General features: G+C 41.8%; 2 protein-coding genes across 2 annotated transcripts; both read left to right on the forward strand.

Moving 5' to 3' along the window:
• The first annotated feature begins 670 nt into the window (after positions 1–670).
• On the forward strand, positions 671–2,112 carry LOC130211868 (uncharacterized). The gene is made up of 4 exons (XM_056442896.1): positions 671–900; positions 1,012–1,159; positions 1,245–1,271; positions 1,349–2,112. The coding sequence occupies exons 1-4, from the start codon at positions 673–675 to the stop codon at positions 1,789–1,791; spliced, it is 846 nt and encodes a 281-aa protein (XP_056298871.1). The 5' UTR covers positions 671–672; the 3' UTR covers positions 1,792–2,112.
• A 12,980-nt stretch (positions 2,113–15,092) lies between these two features.
• LOC130212129 (E3 ubiquitin/ISG15 ligase TRIM25-like) lies at positions 15,093–18,791 on the forward strand. The gene is made up of 7 exons (XM_056443271.1): positions 15,093–15,350; positions 15,409–16,104; positions 16,215–16,310; positions 17,046–17,279; positions 17,391–17,538; positions 17,624–17,650; positions 17,728–18,791. The coding sequence occupies exons 1-7, from the start codon at positions 15,093–15,095 to the stop codon at positions 18,225–18,227; spliced, it is 1,959 nt and encodes a 652-aa protein (XP_056299246.1). The 3' UTR covers positions 18,228–18,791.
• Positions 18,792–19,096: the final 305 nt, after the last annotated feature.

The following is a 19,096-nucleotide window of genomic DNA, read 5'->3' on the forward strand; positions in this document are numbered from 1 at the left end:
CTTAACAAACCTAGACTATATAAGAAATGGACCTTGACCACTTCTGAAGTCTTGAGTAGTTTTGTGTATCCAGAAGTACAACCGGATGCTGTAAAAGACCCTTTTGGGCCACCAACATATTACACTTATCTTTCATGAACTGAAAACAGGGACAAGCACTAGACCGGACAACGCCCGACTTTATCGTGATTTTTCCCTCTAAATGACAGGTGTCAAACACAAGGCCCACGGGCCGAATGCGGCCCACGCACCACGTCATTTTATGCGGCTCCTGCCGGCTTGACAGATGCATGATCGCCTATATATCCTGTGCTTTTATTTTGAAGGTTTTAAATGAAATGGATTTGTGTTATAATATTAGAGAAATGTTCTCGTGTACAATATTTCTACTCTAGAATAAATAATAATCAAATGCAAAGACAGTTATCTAGTATGTTCGGGAGTAGTTTATACAGCGCTTCAGGTACACCGGCCCTTTAAGAGGCGGCCTCGACTCTGATGTGGCCCACGGTGAAGCTGAGTTTGACGCCCCTGCTCTAAATGGACCGTAAATTAGATTTCGATTTTGTTGTTGTCTGCAAGTCTCAAATGAGCAATTTCTAAAATAGAAAAAAAGGAGATCAAACATCAATGCTTATAACCCTATTACCCTAAACCCATTTCCAGGACCAGATGGATACTGAGTGGAGGGATATTGACGATGTGTTCACTGCTGTTGCCGACATTGTGGAGGAAGCCAAAGAGACAGCTCTCAAGCCGCTGAAGGAGAGGAGAAAAGTTGTCAAGGAAGAGGCGAACGGCATCAGAAAGGAGTTGGAAGCTGAGATCAACAGCCTTGAGAAAACCATCTCTGAGCTGGACAACATATCTTTGCTCGAGGATCACATCCTTTTCCTGAAGGTGAGAGAATCGTGAAGAAGGAAAGCTCAACAATCCATTTGTGGCTCGTAACGGGCGGTTAGATCTTCCTCTCTGTCGTCTCTTGGTTGATTCTCTTTCTCCGTTTCTCAGACTTACCCGGCTCTTCAAGAGCTGGACAACCTCAACGACTCAACGGGGCTGGAGCTCGACACCTCGCTGTCTTTTGGCACCTTGAGGAAAACCACAGCAGCCATGTTGGAACAAATTCAACGGAAACTTGAGAAGCTGACCTCCACCGGTAGGGAAGTAAATCACGGTGGTCAACGTTAAGAAAAGCTTCGATGTCGCCTTATTGTTCTAAGATAGTTGTTTTCTCTCAACAGAACTTCAGAGAGTTCCAAAGTTCCGAGGTACATTTCTTTTTCGTTCTAAAAGTCGACTTTTGCGTCGAGATCTTCGATTGATTTTCTGAACTTGTAATCGCCAGTGGACGTGACGCTGGACCGGACCACCGCCCACCGACGCCTCGTTCTGTCCGACGACGAGAAGGAAGTGAGAGATGGCGGGGCGAACCGCCAGTTCCTGGAGGGCCTCCAGGACCTGGCTGCGAGGCAGACCTTCGCCCTCGGACAGCTGGGGCTAGTCACTGCCTCCCAGGACCCGTCGGAGCTGCCGACCCCCGAGGCCCAGGAGCCGTCGGAGCTGCCGACCCCCGAGGGCCAGGAGCCGTCGGAGCTGCCGACCTCCAAGCCCCAGGATCCGTCGGAGCTGCCGACCCCCGAGCCCCAGGACCCGGCGGCGCTGCCGACGACCCATGTTCCCCGGGACCCATCGGCGGAAGGCCGACCCTGGTTCCCCGTGACCCGATGCCGCTACCGACCTCTGATCCCCGGGGCCCGTCGGCGGAAGGCCGACCCTGGTTCCCCGTGACCCGACGCCGCTACCGCCCTGATCCCCGGGGCCCGTCCCTGCCCCGTCCCCATCTCGGCTGGCTTCAGCTCAACGTCCCGGTCGACCCCACACTGTAAGAAAAAAACCCGTAAAAAGAAGGTCAAATGACTGGCTACGGCTGCCAAACAAAAACCGTAAATTTAAGGTAAAATACCTTACTTCAAATAAAGGACGAAAACCATAAATTTACAGTAATTTTCATTAAAGATTTTGCAGTGAAATACTGTTTTTTTACAGATTTTTCCTGTAATATTACAATCAAACACCTTAATTAAAGTGATATTTCTATAGGTTCTGCAGTGAAATACTGTTGTTTACAGTTTTTCCTTTATTATTACAGTCAATACCTTCAATAAAGTGATATTTCACAGCTTCTGCAGTGAAATACTGTAATTTTACAGATTTTGCCTATATTAATACAGTCAAATACAACTTCAATAAAGTCATATTTCCTAAAAGCTTCTGCAGTGAAATACTGTAATTTTACAGATTTTGTATGTATTATTACAATCAAACACATTCAATAAAGTGATATTTCTAAAGGTTCTGCGGTAGAAATACTGTAATTCTACAGATTTTTCCAAATTATTAATTAAGCGCCTTCAATAAGTGATATTTCTAAAAGGTTCTTGCAGTAGAAATGTAATTTTACAGATTTTTCTATATTATTACAGTCAGCGCCTTCAATAAAATTGATATTTCTAAAGGTTCTGCAGTGAGGAAATACTGTAATTTTACAGATTTTGTATGTATTATTACAATCAGAAACACCTTCAATAAAGTGATATTTCTAAAGGTTCTGCGGTGACTGTGATTTTACAGATTTTCCTATATTATTACAATCAAACACCTTCAATAGAGTGATATTTCTAAAAAGGTTCTGCAGTGAAATACTGAGTTTACGAATTTTCCTATATTATTACGATAAACACCTTCAATAAAGTGATATTTTAAGGTTCTGCAGTGAAATACTGTGATTTTACGATTTTCCTATATTATTACAATCAAACACCTTCAATAGTAATGTTTCTAAAAGGTTCTGCAGTGAAATACCGTTTTAGATTTTCCTATATTATTACAATCAAATACCTTCAATAAAATGATATTTATAAAGGTTTTGCATTGAAATACTGATTTTGAATTTCTCCTGTACTATTACAGTATTTGTATTGACCTCAGCTTTTGGGATGCTAACGAAAAATCTAAATACATTGAAACATCCTGGAAACATTCAATGTTTCAATTAAAGTAGGGGATTAGAAACTGAATTACATATAAAGTACACACCAATATTGATTTTAAACATTTTATTTAATACATTTTCAAATCAAACCAATTATTCACTATCAGTTGATAAGTGAAAGCAAAACATAAACAAAAGATCCATAATTGACGGCTGCAGCTCAGTGGGGTGAGAGGGCGATCCTGCAACCCCCAGGTTGTGGGTTTGATCGCTCTCTCCCCATTGGTTACCAGGCCGAAGTGTCCTTAACAAGACGCATGAACCCCCAGTTGCTTCCTGGTCGCATCACTGCAGCCCACTGCTCCTTAATAACTAAGGATGGGTTAAATGCAGAGAACTAATTTCCCCTTGGGGATTAATAAAGTATATTTCTTCTTCATAAATATTTACCAGAAGTGACAGTGCAGATAAAGAACAATCTTCCAAATTTCCAGTAATCAGCCAGATCCTCGGTGCATCTGGGGGGAAAAAGGGAAGAAGGACAAACAAATTCACTGGAAAGTCCTGAGAAAGTTGGCTTTCATTTCTTCCCATTCCTTTAAACAAACTTAAACTAACTATTTTGAAATTGTCTGTACCAATTGACATTCTGTCAATCTGAACAGTCAGCTTTGAGAATGATAGTAATTAAATGATTACCTATTTAAAGCTGCACGCAGTGCATGTCTTAGCACTTCCATCAGAAACATGTGAATCACGAAAAGAAGAAAGACGTGGATTCACAACAATGGGCACGTTTCACAGATGTATCATAGCAAGGTAAACACACTTGTAGCTAAACAAAAAAAAGAAGCTAATTGATACATCTAGATCAAACCAACCACCGATAATTATATTGTGACATGTCTGAGGGTCTTTTCCTCAATGCCCCTTTAGAAATAAAAAAAGGGTAGATGATGATAATGATGACGACATGTCTTTGAAAAGTATGCTAACTCTACGGTGGCCCTGAGAGATCAACACACTGCCACTTAAGAAAACACATGCAAAAAGACAAAACACAGGCAAGTTAAGATTAAACTTTAGCAATTTGACAACACATGTCCAGCATTTAGAAAACATGCATAAATACAGAAAACAGAAGTGTTTCCAAAGGACAATGGTGCTGAGCACGGTTTGAACATGTTTGTTGCTGCTAGTTTGAGACTCGTGAAGTTATTGAAGTGACGTCGGCTCCGTATACCATCTGTTTATGTTGGGAACTGACTTTTGCTGCTGCTTTACTCTGCACGTAAAGTGACCGCTGCACGCAACTCATAGGACTTTGCAGAGCGAAAAGCAGAATTCAATCTCATATGACCTCATCTTCAAAATTGAAAATGTTACGTTAACTGTAGCTTGCATAATAACCATATAAGCAATAACTTTATGGTGGTGATAGTAGTACGGTATGTTCATTTCAGGTAAGGTAATAGTGGTCTGTTTGGGGATTTTCAAGGAAAGAAGTCTCATGGGAATGCTTGGCTTACTGTAGACTATACGTCTGTATATATTTTTTGTCTAATAATGCCTACATGAATATGATGCAGGCTACAGGCTGTCTGTCCACACTGTTAAACCGGATAGTACAGTTTAAAATCTGTCAAATCTCCTCAGAAATAATTAGAATGACTGATATAATTCAGCTTTTCCGCTCTGCAAGGTCCTGCGAGGTGCATGCAGCTCACTTTCCGGTGAGTAGAGCAGTAGCATATTGTAGGTCCACAACGTAAACAGATGATACAATACCCGATTTCAATAACTTCATGAGTCACAAACCATAGCAACAGCAAGCCTGTCCAAGCTGTGTTCATCACGATTTAGTGTCCTCTTGAAACACTTTTTCTTAATTTGCAGCGCTTTTCTGTACCGTTGTGTCGTCTGAATTTGCAGCGCTTTTTCTAAATGCTGCACATGTGCTGTCAATTTGATGAAGTTGTTTTCTTAATTTGCTTGTGTTTTGTCTATTAGCATGTTTTATTAAGTTGCAGTGCCCTGACCTCTCAGGGCCACCGTACAACTCAAAAGAAGGCCGAAGGAAAAGCTCCTCAGTTTTTTTTATGGCCAGTGGAAGAACTGTCTTAAAAAAGTGCTTTGCTCAGATCATTAAAGTACTTGAGAAATCATATCTAATATTAATCACAATGTAAGGTTTTGCAATAGTGGTTCAAATGGACTAATATCTTTTATATATGCTGCAGTGGATACTTACGAGTGATGGACTTTGGGTGTTTCCCCCCGTCAATGTTGTTCCAATCCTTGAGCTGAAATATAAGTTGCGTATGATGCTTCAATATCAATGTTAGAAAGGTAATGTGAAAATGAATCGAAAAAACTGCCACCATATTTCGTGCATGCAAGAAAGTATTCAACTTTTTCACTTTCCCATTTTGTTATATTGCAACCTTATGATAGAATCATTTGAATTAATTTTTACCTCATCAATCTACACTCAATACCCTGTATTCAAAAAAAGAAAACTGGTTATCCACATTGACATACGTATTCAGACCCTTTACTTGGTACTAGTTATTACCTTTGGCACGGTTAAAAGCCTAGTCTCTTGATAAAATAGCGACAAACTTTACACACCTGGATTTGGGGATGTTCTACCATTCTTTTCTGCAGATCCTCACCACGCTCTGTCGGGTGGATGGGGACTACGGTAACAGACACAAGATCACTAAAAACAAATCACAAACCTATAGTGACCATGGAAGGTAGACTCAATTTTAGAATCATATCACCAGCATCACCAGATTGCTTTTCCAACTCAGAAACATTTACAAAAATTAGAGCTTTGTTCCCAGTCGACTTAAATGCTGTACATGCATTTGTTTGAGCAGGCTTCTTAAATGAACTGTACATTTTTACAGTATGTATGTGTGTATTGTTTCTGTTTAAATGCATGTTTGCTGTTTTATATTGTTTTTGTAAGAACAAATCCTATCTCTCTATGTCTTGTCTGTTTGCTTACCTGTCCTTGAGTGGAATTATGCTTGCCCCACCATCCAGTGGTATCTTGTCACTCCTGGTTCTTCAGCCTTCATGATCTTGCAGGCCGTGCACTGCTCAGGGTCAGTGCTGTGTGCAGTGCAGTTCGAAAAGAAGAGTACATAATTATATCCATGTCACCCACCTAAACCACATTCAAGTATGTTTTTCTGGTTTGTGAGACAGAATCATGTAACAAGCTAACGTTACCTGAAGCTAGTTTACTTAACTAGCTAACCAAACTCTTTGTAACAGTCCGTTTATCCACCTATAGCATTATTTAATCCATTATGAACTGTATTAAACACACTAATTAACTGATTTTAATGTAATAACATTACTTTTAAACATGTAAAATGATTAATTTGTTTCCATATGTCTAAATGAAATATGTTTAAACTATGCTAAACAGAAAATTACATTAGGTTGTTTCAGAAAGTAACAGTGAAAATGTTTTCTTACCTGATATCTTCAATAATTTTGCAGGATATCAATTCACGTAACTTTGCTGGTCACCACATCCCGTATGATCCTTCCTCTGTGTCCCAGTCTTTCTTTCTCCGTTGACATCCCACAAGTTAAAATCGCAGGCATATGTAAAATACTTCAGGTAATAATGCAGGTAGGTCAACAGCAGACACTAGCAGACCTGCCGAGTAGCGCCTGCCCGCTCGGCTTCCCGCTCCAACAGACGTAATTTCAAATCATGGCGCGGACATTTCTCATTGGCCAGTTCTCTGAGTGACAGGCAGATTATCCAATCATGTTCAAAGCAACGTGGGAGACAGCCAATAGCAATGGTTTTAGCGTGGTAACATAACAAATATAGAAAAAGATGACTTGTTTTGAAAGAAACTAAAGAAATGTCTGTATTTAGTTGTATTTATAGGCTGGTATATTCAATTAACTCTTTCCATTGCAGTATGAATAGGTAAAATACTATATGGTAAAGTTGTAATAATACCTATAGGTTAACACAAACACACATAGACACATGGTGATATATATATATATATTTCCCACACTTAGTATGTTTTAATGCCTGGGAGAGGCGGCGGTTGATCATTCAATTCCTTTGTAGTATGCTTACTAGTCTACAGTCAACAGAACTCCAACACATTGATCCATATAGGCGTTTCCTCTACATTGAGTCTACTCAGAAGTAGTAGATTATTATTTTATTATGTATTTCCCAGGTTAGCCTCAACACAAGAACTTACCTGATAGAGGCCAGTGTTTGAGTAGTTCTTTAATTAAAATAAGCACCTTAAATATTTAAAAAAGTTTTAGTACATTCCCTGCACAATAATGAAATGAGGACTGATGGCGGCAATTGAGATGGAACAATCAACAATAATCACTGCATATATTGCTTATCGCTGGATTGATATCATGGTGACATTCTGTTTACATTCAGATGGCCCATAGTATGACCCTCTTGCATTTTAACAAATCCCTGACCTTTCCTTTGAACCGCAAAATGTAACTGTGCAAACATGACATGTCATTTCCCTAACTGTGTTGCAGTGTTGCGGCGAGTTGGTTCGAGTTCAACCTTTGCCCACAGCAACACTCATTTGCCAACATGGCCATTATCCATACAAGTTTTTAACATGTTTTCAAACTTTTAACACGCATGTAGCAAGTCAATCCATTACAAACCCATTCCCCCTCTTCTTGTCTTTATTCTTCATAGCTCAAATCCAGCAGATCCAAGGTGTTGGCCAAAGTAGTTAGATACATTAGCCATCCTTTTATAGCAGACAATGTACATTTTAATTGTTCAACTGCTCACTGTAGATAATCTTTAAAGTATATTGGTTGTCCTGGGCTTAAGGTAGATTCAGCAATAATTGTGCAGTTTGATAATGCACTACAGCATCATCTCAGGCTAAATTGGCTGAACATAACCGGGATCTGCCAATTTTAGTCAAGCTGATGAAAAACTGATTTAACCCCGCAAATACCATACATTTTTGGGCACATTCAAGACTACTTGAGCTCGTCCAGGCTGAAAAGGTTGAATTAAGGCAGCCAACAGCGCTGTTTCTCGGATAAAACTGCTGTCCTCAATTCCCCGGCTAAATACGGTCTTTGGCTGAATTCGCATGCCCAAGACAGCATGCACTGCAGCAGCACAAGGCCTCTTTCTTGGGGCTAAACTCCCCTCTTTCACGTTGTGTGGATGCCCAAGACTTTCCATGCACTATAGCAGCACTGGGCCTCAATCACATTCAGGCAAAGGTTACTATCTTTTGCCCGGCTAAAGGCACGCCCAAAGTAGCAAGCAACTATGGCAGAAATCGGGCCTCCGTCGTTAGGGCAAACCCAGTTAATTTAACCGGCCTGGAAGTGTCCATGTGGGCATAAATCTCTATAATACAGGCCAAACTTCACCTCTATTTTTTACTTTAACTTGGAGATAACGGAAATCAAATGTTTTTAATAGCATTGTCATTTTCAATAAAGGCTTTATTCCAGTTCAATGTGCAACACACCATTAATATCCACAGAATGTAGCAAACTGACTCCCCTCCCGGATGCTATTATAGGCTCCGGATCAGTGGCTAGATGTACAGCGTCTCTTGCCGATATTCATTCAATTTGGATCCTTCCATAAAGCAGCTCATTTGGCCCCGGATCAATTCACTTTACATACCGACATATATTTATTATGCATCAATGAGGGAAAAAAGAAATGCAATCGGAAATAATATCAAAAAACAGTTTATTAAAAGGACATCAAATTATTTCTTGTACATGTATGAATCATATTTATTTATAATTAGGGTCAAGAGACAATATATACACACATACATATAGAGTAAAAACTATATTCTACATTACAGAACACAAGAGCTACAACTAAGGCTACAACCATAAATACCGACCACCTAACCCCAAATACCACAATTCTCCCCAGAGAATAGGGTCGCAGTAGCCTCAAGTGAATGGTGGAACTTCAACTGAGAACTGGTGTGTGTATACATATATATATATATTATAATATATAAAATATATAATATATATTTTTTAATTCTGTTCAGTGTGGGGATGCGACAGTATGCACGCCTCCTGGAGCTACAGTTTGCTTGCTGGAGTTGAACCACCTAATGGCATGCTTTAGAATCTGTTCATCGGTGGATGCATGTGTGGCATATTGATTCTTTCTGACGGCATCTGTAATCACACAAGCAGATACAAAATCTCATGAATCCTCAGTGCAACATAGAGCAGAAATGCAGTCTAAAATCTAGTAGCTGTCTGGCACTTAAGGTGTGCTATGCTATATTTAGAGCCAATATATCATATAACTATTATGTAAGATATAGTCGAATACATTTACCCAAGTAGAGAATAAAGTTGCAATTCAAACATTTTATTTAGCACCGTTAAAAAGATCACAGGAAAGATGGTTATTAATGAAAGTTTGAACACTACTTAAGACCTCTGGGTGAATCCAAATTGTTTTCATTAAATATGAAAGCGTTTACTTACGCAGGAGCAGTCTTAGATGTCATTTGACTGAATAATTTTTTCCATTCATTCGAGGATGTTCCCACGTTTGGCATCATGTCCATCCGATGCGTTGCCAGGGAGGAAATCGAAAATGGATCGAAAAAAGTACGATTAATATTTGATACTTTACAGAATGTTTGAAAAAACATTTCCATCAAACATGGTATTGTCTAGTGTAAATTACATACAATAGATTTTAATCAGCTTTGCGTGAGATTCTTAAAACAAAAAAACTCACCACTCATTAGAATGTTGGACGGGATCTTTGAGTCGTTGCTCAAAAGGCATCCACTTCCTCCATTGTGGTACCACGGAACGAACCGGGTCTCTCACCTCTGTAATTGTCTCCAGCATGCCTAGGATTTGAACTGGAACAGCTATATAAAAAAAACATTAGAAAAACAGTTAAAAAATGTAAATCATTAAGAGATTTTACATAAAATATGGCGGAAATATCAAGTTTTATACAATTTAATTAATGCAATCATAATAATCATATTCACTTGGATTCAATGTGACAGTGTGTATTGCATGTCTTGTATCCAATTAACAATTGTTAACATTTGAAAAAATTAAATGATTAAAGGTTCAATTTAGAACACATAGCCGTTTGAGGTGTTGCTCACCACAGCAGGCAATGGTGTCTGAACCACACTGACGCCCTCGCCAGGTGGGGCGTGTCCCCCTGGCGCAGGTTCGGGCTGTCCTGCTGGTGATGGAGTACATGGAATAGTTAGGAGGAGGCAATGATTGGAGGGACAACTGTCCCGCTTAGTGAATTGGACCCCTGTTTTGGTGGGGGGGATTTTCATTTTCACTGTCTCCATCCGAGTCTCCACAGAAATGGCTAGAAAGATAGAAAACTAATTGGTCATACTATAAAATGAATGACAGACGCTTTATTTTATTAAGGTAAAAGGTTCAGAATAAATGTATACACATTACCACACCGCATTGGCTTCCTTTAGGAATTGCCTCTTCTGACTGGAGATCTGATGTACGTAAGACATATATTTCACCAAGTAATTATCTAAAAATTAAGTCACATAAACACAATAAAAAAAGTACAGAATTATAAAAGAACAATGTGATTAAATGTTAGCTTCAACATATAATAAAGTGATTTTTATATCCGCTTAAACGCAAGCACTAATACACACACATATACCGTATGATCCAATTACTCTGACGCTATGTGTCTGCCAGTCTGGTCCAGGTTGTTCGCGCTCTGACAGCCTTTGTCCACCCTTTCTGCCCTCGATACTCGTTAACGGAAGAGAAAGGCCAAAGCTGGTATAGCTTTGTGGCACCATTGCTACCGCTGTTAGTCACCACCATGAAGTGGAACATCCTGAATTTTCAGAGGAAAGAAACAAACAGTGTCACTTGTCACAGAAATATAACCTTCTGTTCCAAGAACTTGAAATAAGATTTTGCAACTATTAAAGTTCTTATAACCAGGAGAGGAAATTTGTGTTTGAAACACGAGGTATGGGGCCTATAAAAAAAAAGAGATTGGAACGGCAATAATAGTGCTATACACATTGAAGAGAAGAACTTTACTTAACAGTCGTGCTGTATTCAGTTTCCCATCAATCACAGTGATAGTCAAAACATCTGACGGACCCTCCGCCTAATGGTGGGAGCTGGAGACAGGCCCATTCTTTCTGTTCATTTTATCTAAAACAAAACCAAAATACAAACAATGTTTGAATGCATCTTTTTCTTTCAGGAAATATAATATCTATTTGTTCTCAATTGTATTAATTTGTAGTGTTTATAGTAGTACGCCAAGTCATTTTTATAAAACACTGTTAATGGATGCGTTGTGTGAGGTCCAAACGCAGCAGGAGTTTCACGAAAACCGAGTTTATTCTCAGTACAGAACACGACAACACCACACGGAACGAAAAAGACGATCTGACACCTGTGACAAACAGAAGGACACAGATTAAATACATAGGAACGAGACATACAGGTGGAAACAATCAGGAAAGAACAGACAAACAGGGAGGGATGAGAAACAGGAACTAGACAGACTTCAACATAAAAACAGGAACAATAATAGATCCTAACAAATTACGCTATTAAGATAGTATTTTAACGAATTAATACAACCGGTCATTATAAAGCTGTACACGGTTCCTCTCAAATGTGTCTTGTTGCTGTGAAAGTATTTCCTCCAAAGAATGCGTTACCTGAATTGTAGAGATGGCGATCAACAGTGTTGTCACTTCTGTGTTAACGAGGATGACACGTAAATTTAAGTTACGTGGTTGAGAACTCAATACATGCAGAATTAAATTAAAACAGGTCTGTAGCGACATGCTATTAGCTCGGCTAGCGGTTAGCTCGCTTGAAGCTTCCATCGCCACCCTTGCTGGAGCTAAGTAACCTAAACCACTGACACCACGCTTAGCTGCAGAAGATAGCTCCGCTGAGAACCACACATGGTAGTTAGCTGGACCAGCCCTGGCAGAGGGGACACGTGCAGTAGCAACATCAGCTTATACACCATCACCAACTGTGTGTGATTAAATACGATTTTTTCTTTTAAAACCGGGATGTTACGGTAATAACTTATTTACGTTGAAGTCTAACAATACCTCAAACTTCACAAAGCAATGTTAGCGGCAGCCAAAAGAAGAGGAACTCTTAAGAAAACGAGCCATAATTCGACAGTAGCAACACAATTCAACACTTACCTAACTAGTACTTCGTATGTCAGCAGCTGCAGTTTTGAAAATACCAGTTTGAAAAGTCGAAGGGCAACAACTTGGAGCATCCACCGCAGTTACAACGCTGTCTGATGGTGCGCGGATCCGGTGGCATGACCAAACCGAGTGCGACAGGAGGCGGATAGGATCAACTGCTATCTGGGATGCTTCGCACTCCGCTCGTGGTGGTCATTGCCATTGTGACGGTCTTATTTCTAGTTGACACTAAATCCTATATGGCAAGTTTCTGCTGCACTGCTCTCTTGAGGTTGAAACTTTCAAGCATGTTACATGCATTTAGCTGGCGCTTTTATCCAAAAGCGACTTACAGTTAAGTTAGATGTCTCGCTCCGGGACACCGACACTGGACAAATACTCACGGTCGCCCTATAATGCTCCTATAAAGAACAAGTATCAAAACCTATTATTTCTTCTACTTTGTACTCTTAAAAAAAATGCAATATGTTTAATGTAATGACAAAAGTTAGCTACATTTAGATTCAGATTTACAGAGTTTGAATGTAAAAGTACACATTAATATAAATATAATATGATCTACCTTAAAATTACAAAGAAAATCGTTAAATTGTTAGTATGGACATAAACCTTCATATAAGGAGCTCCACATTTAATTACAGGTAATAATTGTTGTTTTACATGAATTTGTATGTCATTTAAGAAAACGGTAAAAAGACTGTATTAATAATACAGTCATTTTTCTTTACAAAAATGGGAAAAAAATGTTATTTTGTATTATGAGCATAAAACTTAAATTAACAGTTGGGTTGTTAATTTAAAGATAATGTCTGTAATTTCACAGAGTTTTGTATGTAATTTAAAAAGAAAGAAAAATACTGTAAATATTTAGAGTTATTTTCCGTAAAATTAGGATCTTTTTTTACAGTGCAGAGCCCCCACGTCCTGAGCCCGGTCCCCCAGAGCCCCCTCCTCCGCCCAAGCTCTCATGGGGGGGGAGGGGGAGTAGGTTAGGCCGGATGGCCTAAATCGGATGGTGGGGAGTGTGGCAGCTGTCTCTGATTTGGCCTCGGCTGCTGGTCATTGGCAATCAGTCAGCAGCCGAGGCCACCCTTGTAAAAGCTCCCACTTGAGAGTGGAGGGAGAGTGAGCAGAGGCGCAGGTTTTGCGGAAACCTCGTGGTGCCTGGCTGGTCCTTGGTGCGGGTGGGGGAAACCCACGGGTAGCGGCGTGAGTCCTGCTACAGTGGTTTTGGTTGCTCCTCCTGCGTTATCAGCTGTGCGGGAGTTTATGAGAAATGGCAGAGTCCAACTGAGCCACCCTCTTTCCCAGCAGAGATAGGTGTGTCTGAACCTGAATGCAACACAACACCGTCAGAGCCTCGGGACGGACGCGCTGCTCGTCGCTCAACAGAGGTATGCAAGTTTTATATTTCAATTTTAACGTTCCAGTATTTACAAGTTCGAATCAGAAATGGAAGAGACAAGCTGCGATCAAGACACGATACTTTGTTTATGTACATTATGAGTGAGTATGGATATGTTTGTACTGGAAATGATTTTACTGTACGTAGCAGTCAACTAATTTAAACGTTTCCCAGTATCTCCAGTCTGATTGTCTGTTAGTTTTATTGTGCAATAGTTTGACATCACCCGGTTGGCTCTGACGTCGTATCCTCTACCCTCTCATAAATGGATCTCATCTACACTGGATAGCTGTAAATGTATAACTTTTGTTATGTTGTTGCGTGTGCTTGTTGAAAGAGTATTTTCCAGGGCCACAAAATGAAAAACAAGAAATAAATAAATAAAGATTTTATTTCTCTCCATATTCACTGATTTCTTTGTAGATTTTTTTCAGTATCACCCACGCTTCCTCCCTCCCTTTGTTGTATATCAGCAGTTCCAAAATGCTTGTATGTGTGTGTATTGAGGTCAACTACTCAGCATGGTCTGTCTTACAACTCTGATTTCTTTCCTCACACACCAGAAATGCAATTCAACGTGTTTTATTGTCTGAATCCGGAGTGAAGCCGGAGCCCCCTGAGTGAAGCCATGCAGACACAGGGAGACTCTCACTATGACTATCCCACACATCACAATGGGATGAATTGTATTTGGGGCGTGAGGACATGTGGGATATGACGACGCTATTCAGGTTTTCGGAGCATTCTTTAGACGTCCTTCCAGCGCATTCGTAATTTAAGTTTTTTTGTTACCTGCTGCGTGAGTTATAAGCATCATACACTCTGTCATATTCATTGAATGTGTTGTAACTCTGTAATGATTCCTTCTGGTCACATGACATCTATTGTTCTGTCCATCCTGGAGAGGGATCCTCCTCTGTTGCTCTCCTGAAGGTTTCTTCAATTTTTTTCCCTGTGAAGGGTTGTTTGAGAGTTTTTCCTGATCCGGTGTGAGGTCAAAGGTCAGGGATGTCTGTGTACAGATTGTAAAGCACTCCGAGACAAATTAGTAATTTGTGAGAATGGGCTATACAAAATAAACTGAAAATTGAATCGAGTTGTTTGTGTGCTTTGACAATAAGCCGAGTACCATATAGTCCCATTAGATTGGACAGGCTCAATCTCGCCGGCCGATATCCCCAAAACTAGGCAACTAACACCAGACCTATCTAGACGGATACATAGCACTACAGGGGACGCTTGGTAAGCTGTTTAGTCACCATCAAAAACACGAAGCGGCCAACAATAGATGTAAAGAAATTGGAGACAAGCGATACAAAGACCGTTGGTCAGGTGTTTTGGGATCCTGCCGTCAAAGCCAAATGAATCAAGAAGTACTGGGATTCAAATGTGCGCTAACACAAGTTTTCTGTACCTCTTTAAAGGAATGCATGCCGACGCCACGCCAAAGTCCGACCGGTATGCTCACGCGCGTGCGAAGACCCCGATGTCCGAGCCTCCGCAGTGCTGCATCTGTCTGGATGAGTTCAGCAGCCCTGCTCTCCTGCCCTGTGGACATTGCTTCTGCCTGGGCTGTATCGGCGAATACTGGAGGATCCAGGCGGCCTGTCAGTGCCCACTCTGCAAGGCCTCTTTCCCCACGAGGCCTCAGCTTATCGCGCCCAAACGCCGCGCCGCCGCCCGAGCGAGGAGGCCGGCGCCTTTAAAGCCGGGAGGTTCCCTGTGATCTCTGCCCGGCGAAGCGCAGGGCGGTCAAGTCCTGCCTGGCGTGCCTGGCCTCCTACTGCGCCGCTCACCTGGAGCCGCACTACCGGAGAGAAGATCTCGGGCGCCATCTCCTGATCGTGGGGAAGAACCTGGAGAAGCATCTCCTGTGCTCCATCTGCATGGATTCATTCAAGAATCCCGTCACCACGACTTGCGGCCACTCCTTTTGTAAGAAATGTCTGGACGGAGCCTTGACATACAACTGGTACATCGGATGCCCCCTGTGCAAGGAGCATCTGAGGAAAAGCCCAGAAGTCAACATCGTCCTGAGGAACATCGTGGAAGAGATGAAAAAGACCCAGAAGAAAAAGACCCAGAAGGAAAAGACCCAGAAGGAAAAGACCCAGAAGAAAGACGACGAGTACACCGGGGCGTCCGGCGAGGTGGCCTGCGACATTTGCACGGAGCGGAAGCTGAAGGCGAAGAAGTCCTGCCTCGTGTGCCTCGCCTCGTATTGTTCGACGCACCTGGAGAACCATTCGACGACGCCGAGGCTGAAGGGCCACAAGGTGGTGGAACCTGTGGAGAACTTGGACGAAAGGGCCTGTCTGACGCACGGACGCCCCTTGGAGCTGTACAGCCGGCAGACGGAGACGTGCATCTGTGTGCTTTGCATTCGAGAAGGTCGGGAGGACATTGTTTCCATTGAAGACGAATGGGACAAGAAGAAGGTGAAATAGCACATACGATTCAAGTCTATAGAGTGGGAAACACTAAATGAGGTACATGTGACGAGGTTTGAAGTTGGGATATTGACTTGTCTTTTTTTGGTTTCCAACAGGCCGAGCTTGAAAACACAAAGACAGAGTTAAACGAGAAGATTCTGAAGAGAAGAACCCGGATGGATGAGAACGATGCGTCTCTAAAGAGCTGCGAGGTAAGCTGCAACTCATACATTACTGAGCCTGGGTTAGCTTGTGTTGAAAAACCAACCGTCGTCCAGAGTACTTAATGAGTACTTAACAAACCTAGACTATATAAGAAATGGACCTTTACCACTTCTGAAGTCTTGAGTAGTTTTGTGTATCCAGAAGTACAACCGGATGCTGTAAAAGACCCTTTTGGGCCACCAACATATTACACTTATCTTTCATGAATTGAAAACAGGGACAAGCACTAGACCGGACAACGCCCTACTTTATCGTGATTTTTCCCTCTAAATGACAGGTGTCAAACACAAGGCCCGCGGGCCGAATGTGCCCCACCACGTCATTTTATGCGGCTCCTGCCGGCTTGAAAGACTCATGATCGCCTTTATATCCTGTGCTTTTATTTTGAAGGTTTTAAATTAAATGGATTTGTGTTATAATATTAGAGAAATGTTCTCGTGGCACAATATTTCTACTCTAGAATAAACAATAATCAAATGCAAAGACAGTTATCTAGTATGTTCGGGAGTAGTTTATACAGCTCTTCAGGTACACCGGCCCTTTAAGAGGCGGCCATGTGGCCCACGGTGAAGCTGAGTTTGACACCCCTGCTCTAAATGGACCGTAAATTCGATTTCGATTTTGTTGTTGTCTGCAAGTTTTAAATGAGCAATTTCTAAAATAGAAAAAAAGGAGGTCAAACATCAATGCTTATAACCCTATAACCCTAAACCCATTTCCAGGACCAGATGGATACTGAGTGGAGGGATATTGACGATGTGTTCACTGCTGTTGCCGACATTGTGGAGGAAGCCAAAGAGACAGCTCTCAAGCCGCTGAAGGAGAGGAGAAAAGTTGTCAAGGAAGAGGCGAACGGCATCAGAAAGGAGTTGGAAGCTGAGATCAACAGCCTTGAGAAAACCATCTCTGAGCTGGACAACATATCTTTGCTCGAGGATCACATCCTTTTCCTGAAGGTGAGAGAATCGTGAAGAAGGAAAGCTCAACAATCCATTTGTGGCTCGTACCGGGCGGTTAGATCTTCCTCTCTGTCGTCTCTTGGTTGATTCTCTTTCTCCGTTTCTCAGACTTACCCGGCTCTTCAAGAGCTGGACAACCTCAACGACTCAACGGGGCTGGAGCTCGACACCTCGCTGTCTTTTGGCACCTTGAGGAAAACCACAGCAGCCATGTTGGAACAAAGTCAACGGAAACTTGAGAAGCTGACCTCCACCGGTAGGGAAGTAAATCACGGTGGTCAACGTTAAGAAAAGCTTCGATGTCGCCTTATTGTTCTAAGATAGTTGTTTTCTCTCAACAGAACTTCAGAGAGTTTCAAAGTTCCGAGGTACATTTCTTTTTCGTTCTAAAAGTAGACTTTTGCGTCGAGATCTTCGATTGATTTTCTGAACTTGTAATCGCCAGTGGACGTGACGCTGGACCGGACCACCGCCCACCGACGCCTCGTTCTGTCCGACGACGAGAAGGAAGTGAGAGATGACGGGGCGAACCGCCAGTTCCTGGAGGGCCTCCAGGACCTGGCTGCGAGGCAGACCTTCGCCCTCGGACAGCTGGGGCTAGTCACTGCCTCCCAGGACCCGTCGGAGCTGCCGACCCCCGAGGCCCAGGAGCCGTCGGAGCTGCCGACCCCCGAGGGCCAGGAGCCGTCGGAGCTACCGACCCCCAAGGTCCAGGACCCGTCGGAGCCACCGACCTCCGAGCCGTCGGAGCTGCCGACCTCCAAGCCCCAGGATCCGTCGGAGCTGCCGACCCCCGAGCCCCAGGACCCGGCGGCGCTGCCGACGACCCATGTTCCCCGGGACCCATCGGCGGAAGGCCGACCCTGGTTCCCCGTGACCCGATGCCGCTACCGACCTCTGATCCCCGGGGCCCGTCGGCGGAAGGCCAACCCTGGTTCCCCGTGACCCGACGCCGCTACCGCCCTGATCCCCGGGGCCCGTCCCTGCCCCGTCCCCATCTCGGCTGGCTTCAGCTCAACGTCCCGGTCGACCCCACACTGTAAGAAAAAAACCCGTAAAAAGAAGGTCAAATGACTGGCTACGGCTGCCAAACAAAAACCGTAAATTTAAGGTAAAATACCTTACTTCAAATAAAGGACGAAAACCATAAATTTACAGTAATTTTCATTAAAGATTTTGCAGTGAAATACTGTTTTTTTACAGATTTTTCCTGTAATATTACAATCAAACACCTTAATTAAAGTGATATTTCTATAGGTTCTGCAGTGAAATACTGTTATTTTACAGATTTTTCCTTTATTATTACAGTCAAATACCTTCAATAAAGTGATATTTCTAAAGCTTCTGCAGTGAAATACTGTAATTTTACAGATTTTGCCTATATTATTACAGTCAAATACCTTCAATAAAGTCATATTTCTAAAGCTTCTGCAGTGAAATACTGTAATTTTACAGATTTTGTATGTATTATTACAATCAAACACCTTCAATAAAGTGATATTTCTAAAGGTTCTGCAGTGAAATACTGTAATTCTACAGATTTTTCCAAAATTATTAGTCAAACGCCTTCAATAAAGTGATATTTCTAAAGGTTCTGCAGTGAAATACTGTAATTTTAGATTTTTCCTATATTATTACAGTCAAACGCCTTCAATAAAGTGATATTTCTAAAGGTTCTGCAGTGAAATACTGTAATTTTACAGATTTTGTATGTATTATTACAATCAAACACCTTCAATAAAGTGATATTTCTAAAGGTTCTGCAGTGAAATACTGTGATTTTACAGATTTTTCCTATATTATTACAATCAAAC

This window comes from Pseudoliparis swirei, chromosome 21 (genome assembly GCF_029220125.1).
Source record: "Pseudoliparis swirei isolate HS2019 ecotype Mariana Trench chromosome 21, NWPU_hadal_v1, whole genome shotgun sequence".
NCBI lineage: Eukaryota > Metazoa > Chordata > Actinopteri > Perciformes > Liparidae > Pseudoliparis > Pseudoliparis swirei.

Bases quoted from the DNA above. Each gene is read 5' to 3' on its own strand.
- LOC130212129 (XM_056443271.1), top strand. From the start codon at position 15,093: ATGCATGCCGACGCCACGCCAAAGTCCGACCGGTATGCTCACGCGCGT. The intron at 15,351-15,408 runs GCGAGGAGGCCG...TGCCCGGCGAAG, and splicing joins AACGCCGCGCCGCCGCCCGA to CGCAGGGCGGTCAAGTCCTG. The intron at 16,105-16,214 runs GTGAAATAGCAC...GGTTTCCAACAG, and splicing joins ACGAATGGGACAAGAAGAAG to GCCGAGCTTGAAAACACAAA.
- LOC130211868 (XM_056442896.1), top strand. From the start codon at position 673: ATGGATACTGAGTGGAGGGATATTGACGATGTGTTCACTGCTGTTGCC. The intron at 1,160-1,244 runs GTAGGGAAGTAA...TTCTCTCAACAG, and splicing joins TGAGAAGCTGACCTCCACCG to AACTTCAGAGAGTTCCAAAG. The intron at 1,272-1,348 runs GTACATTTCTTT...TGTAATCGCCAG, and splicing joins GAGAGTTCCAAAGTTCCGAG to TGGACGTGACGCTGGACCGG.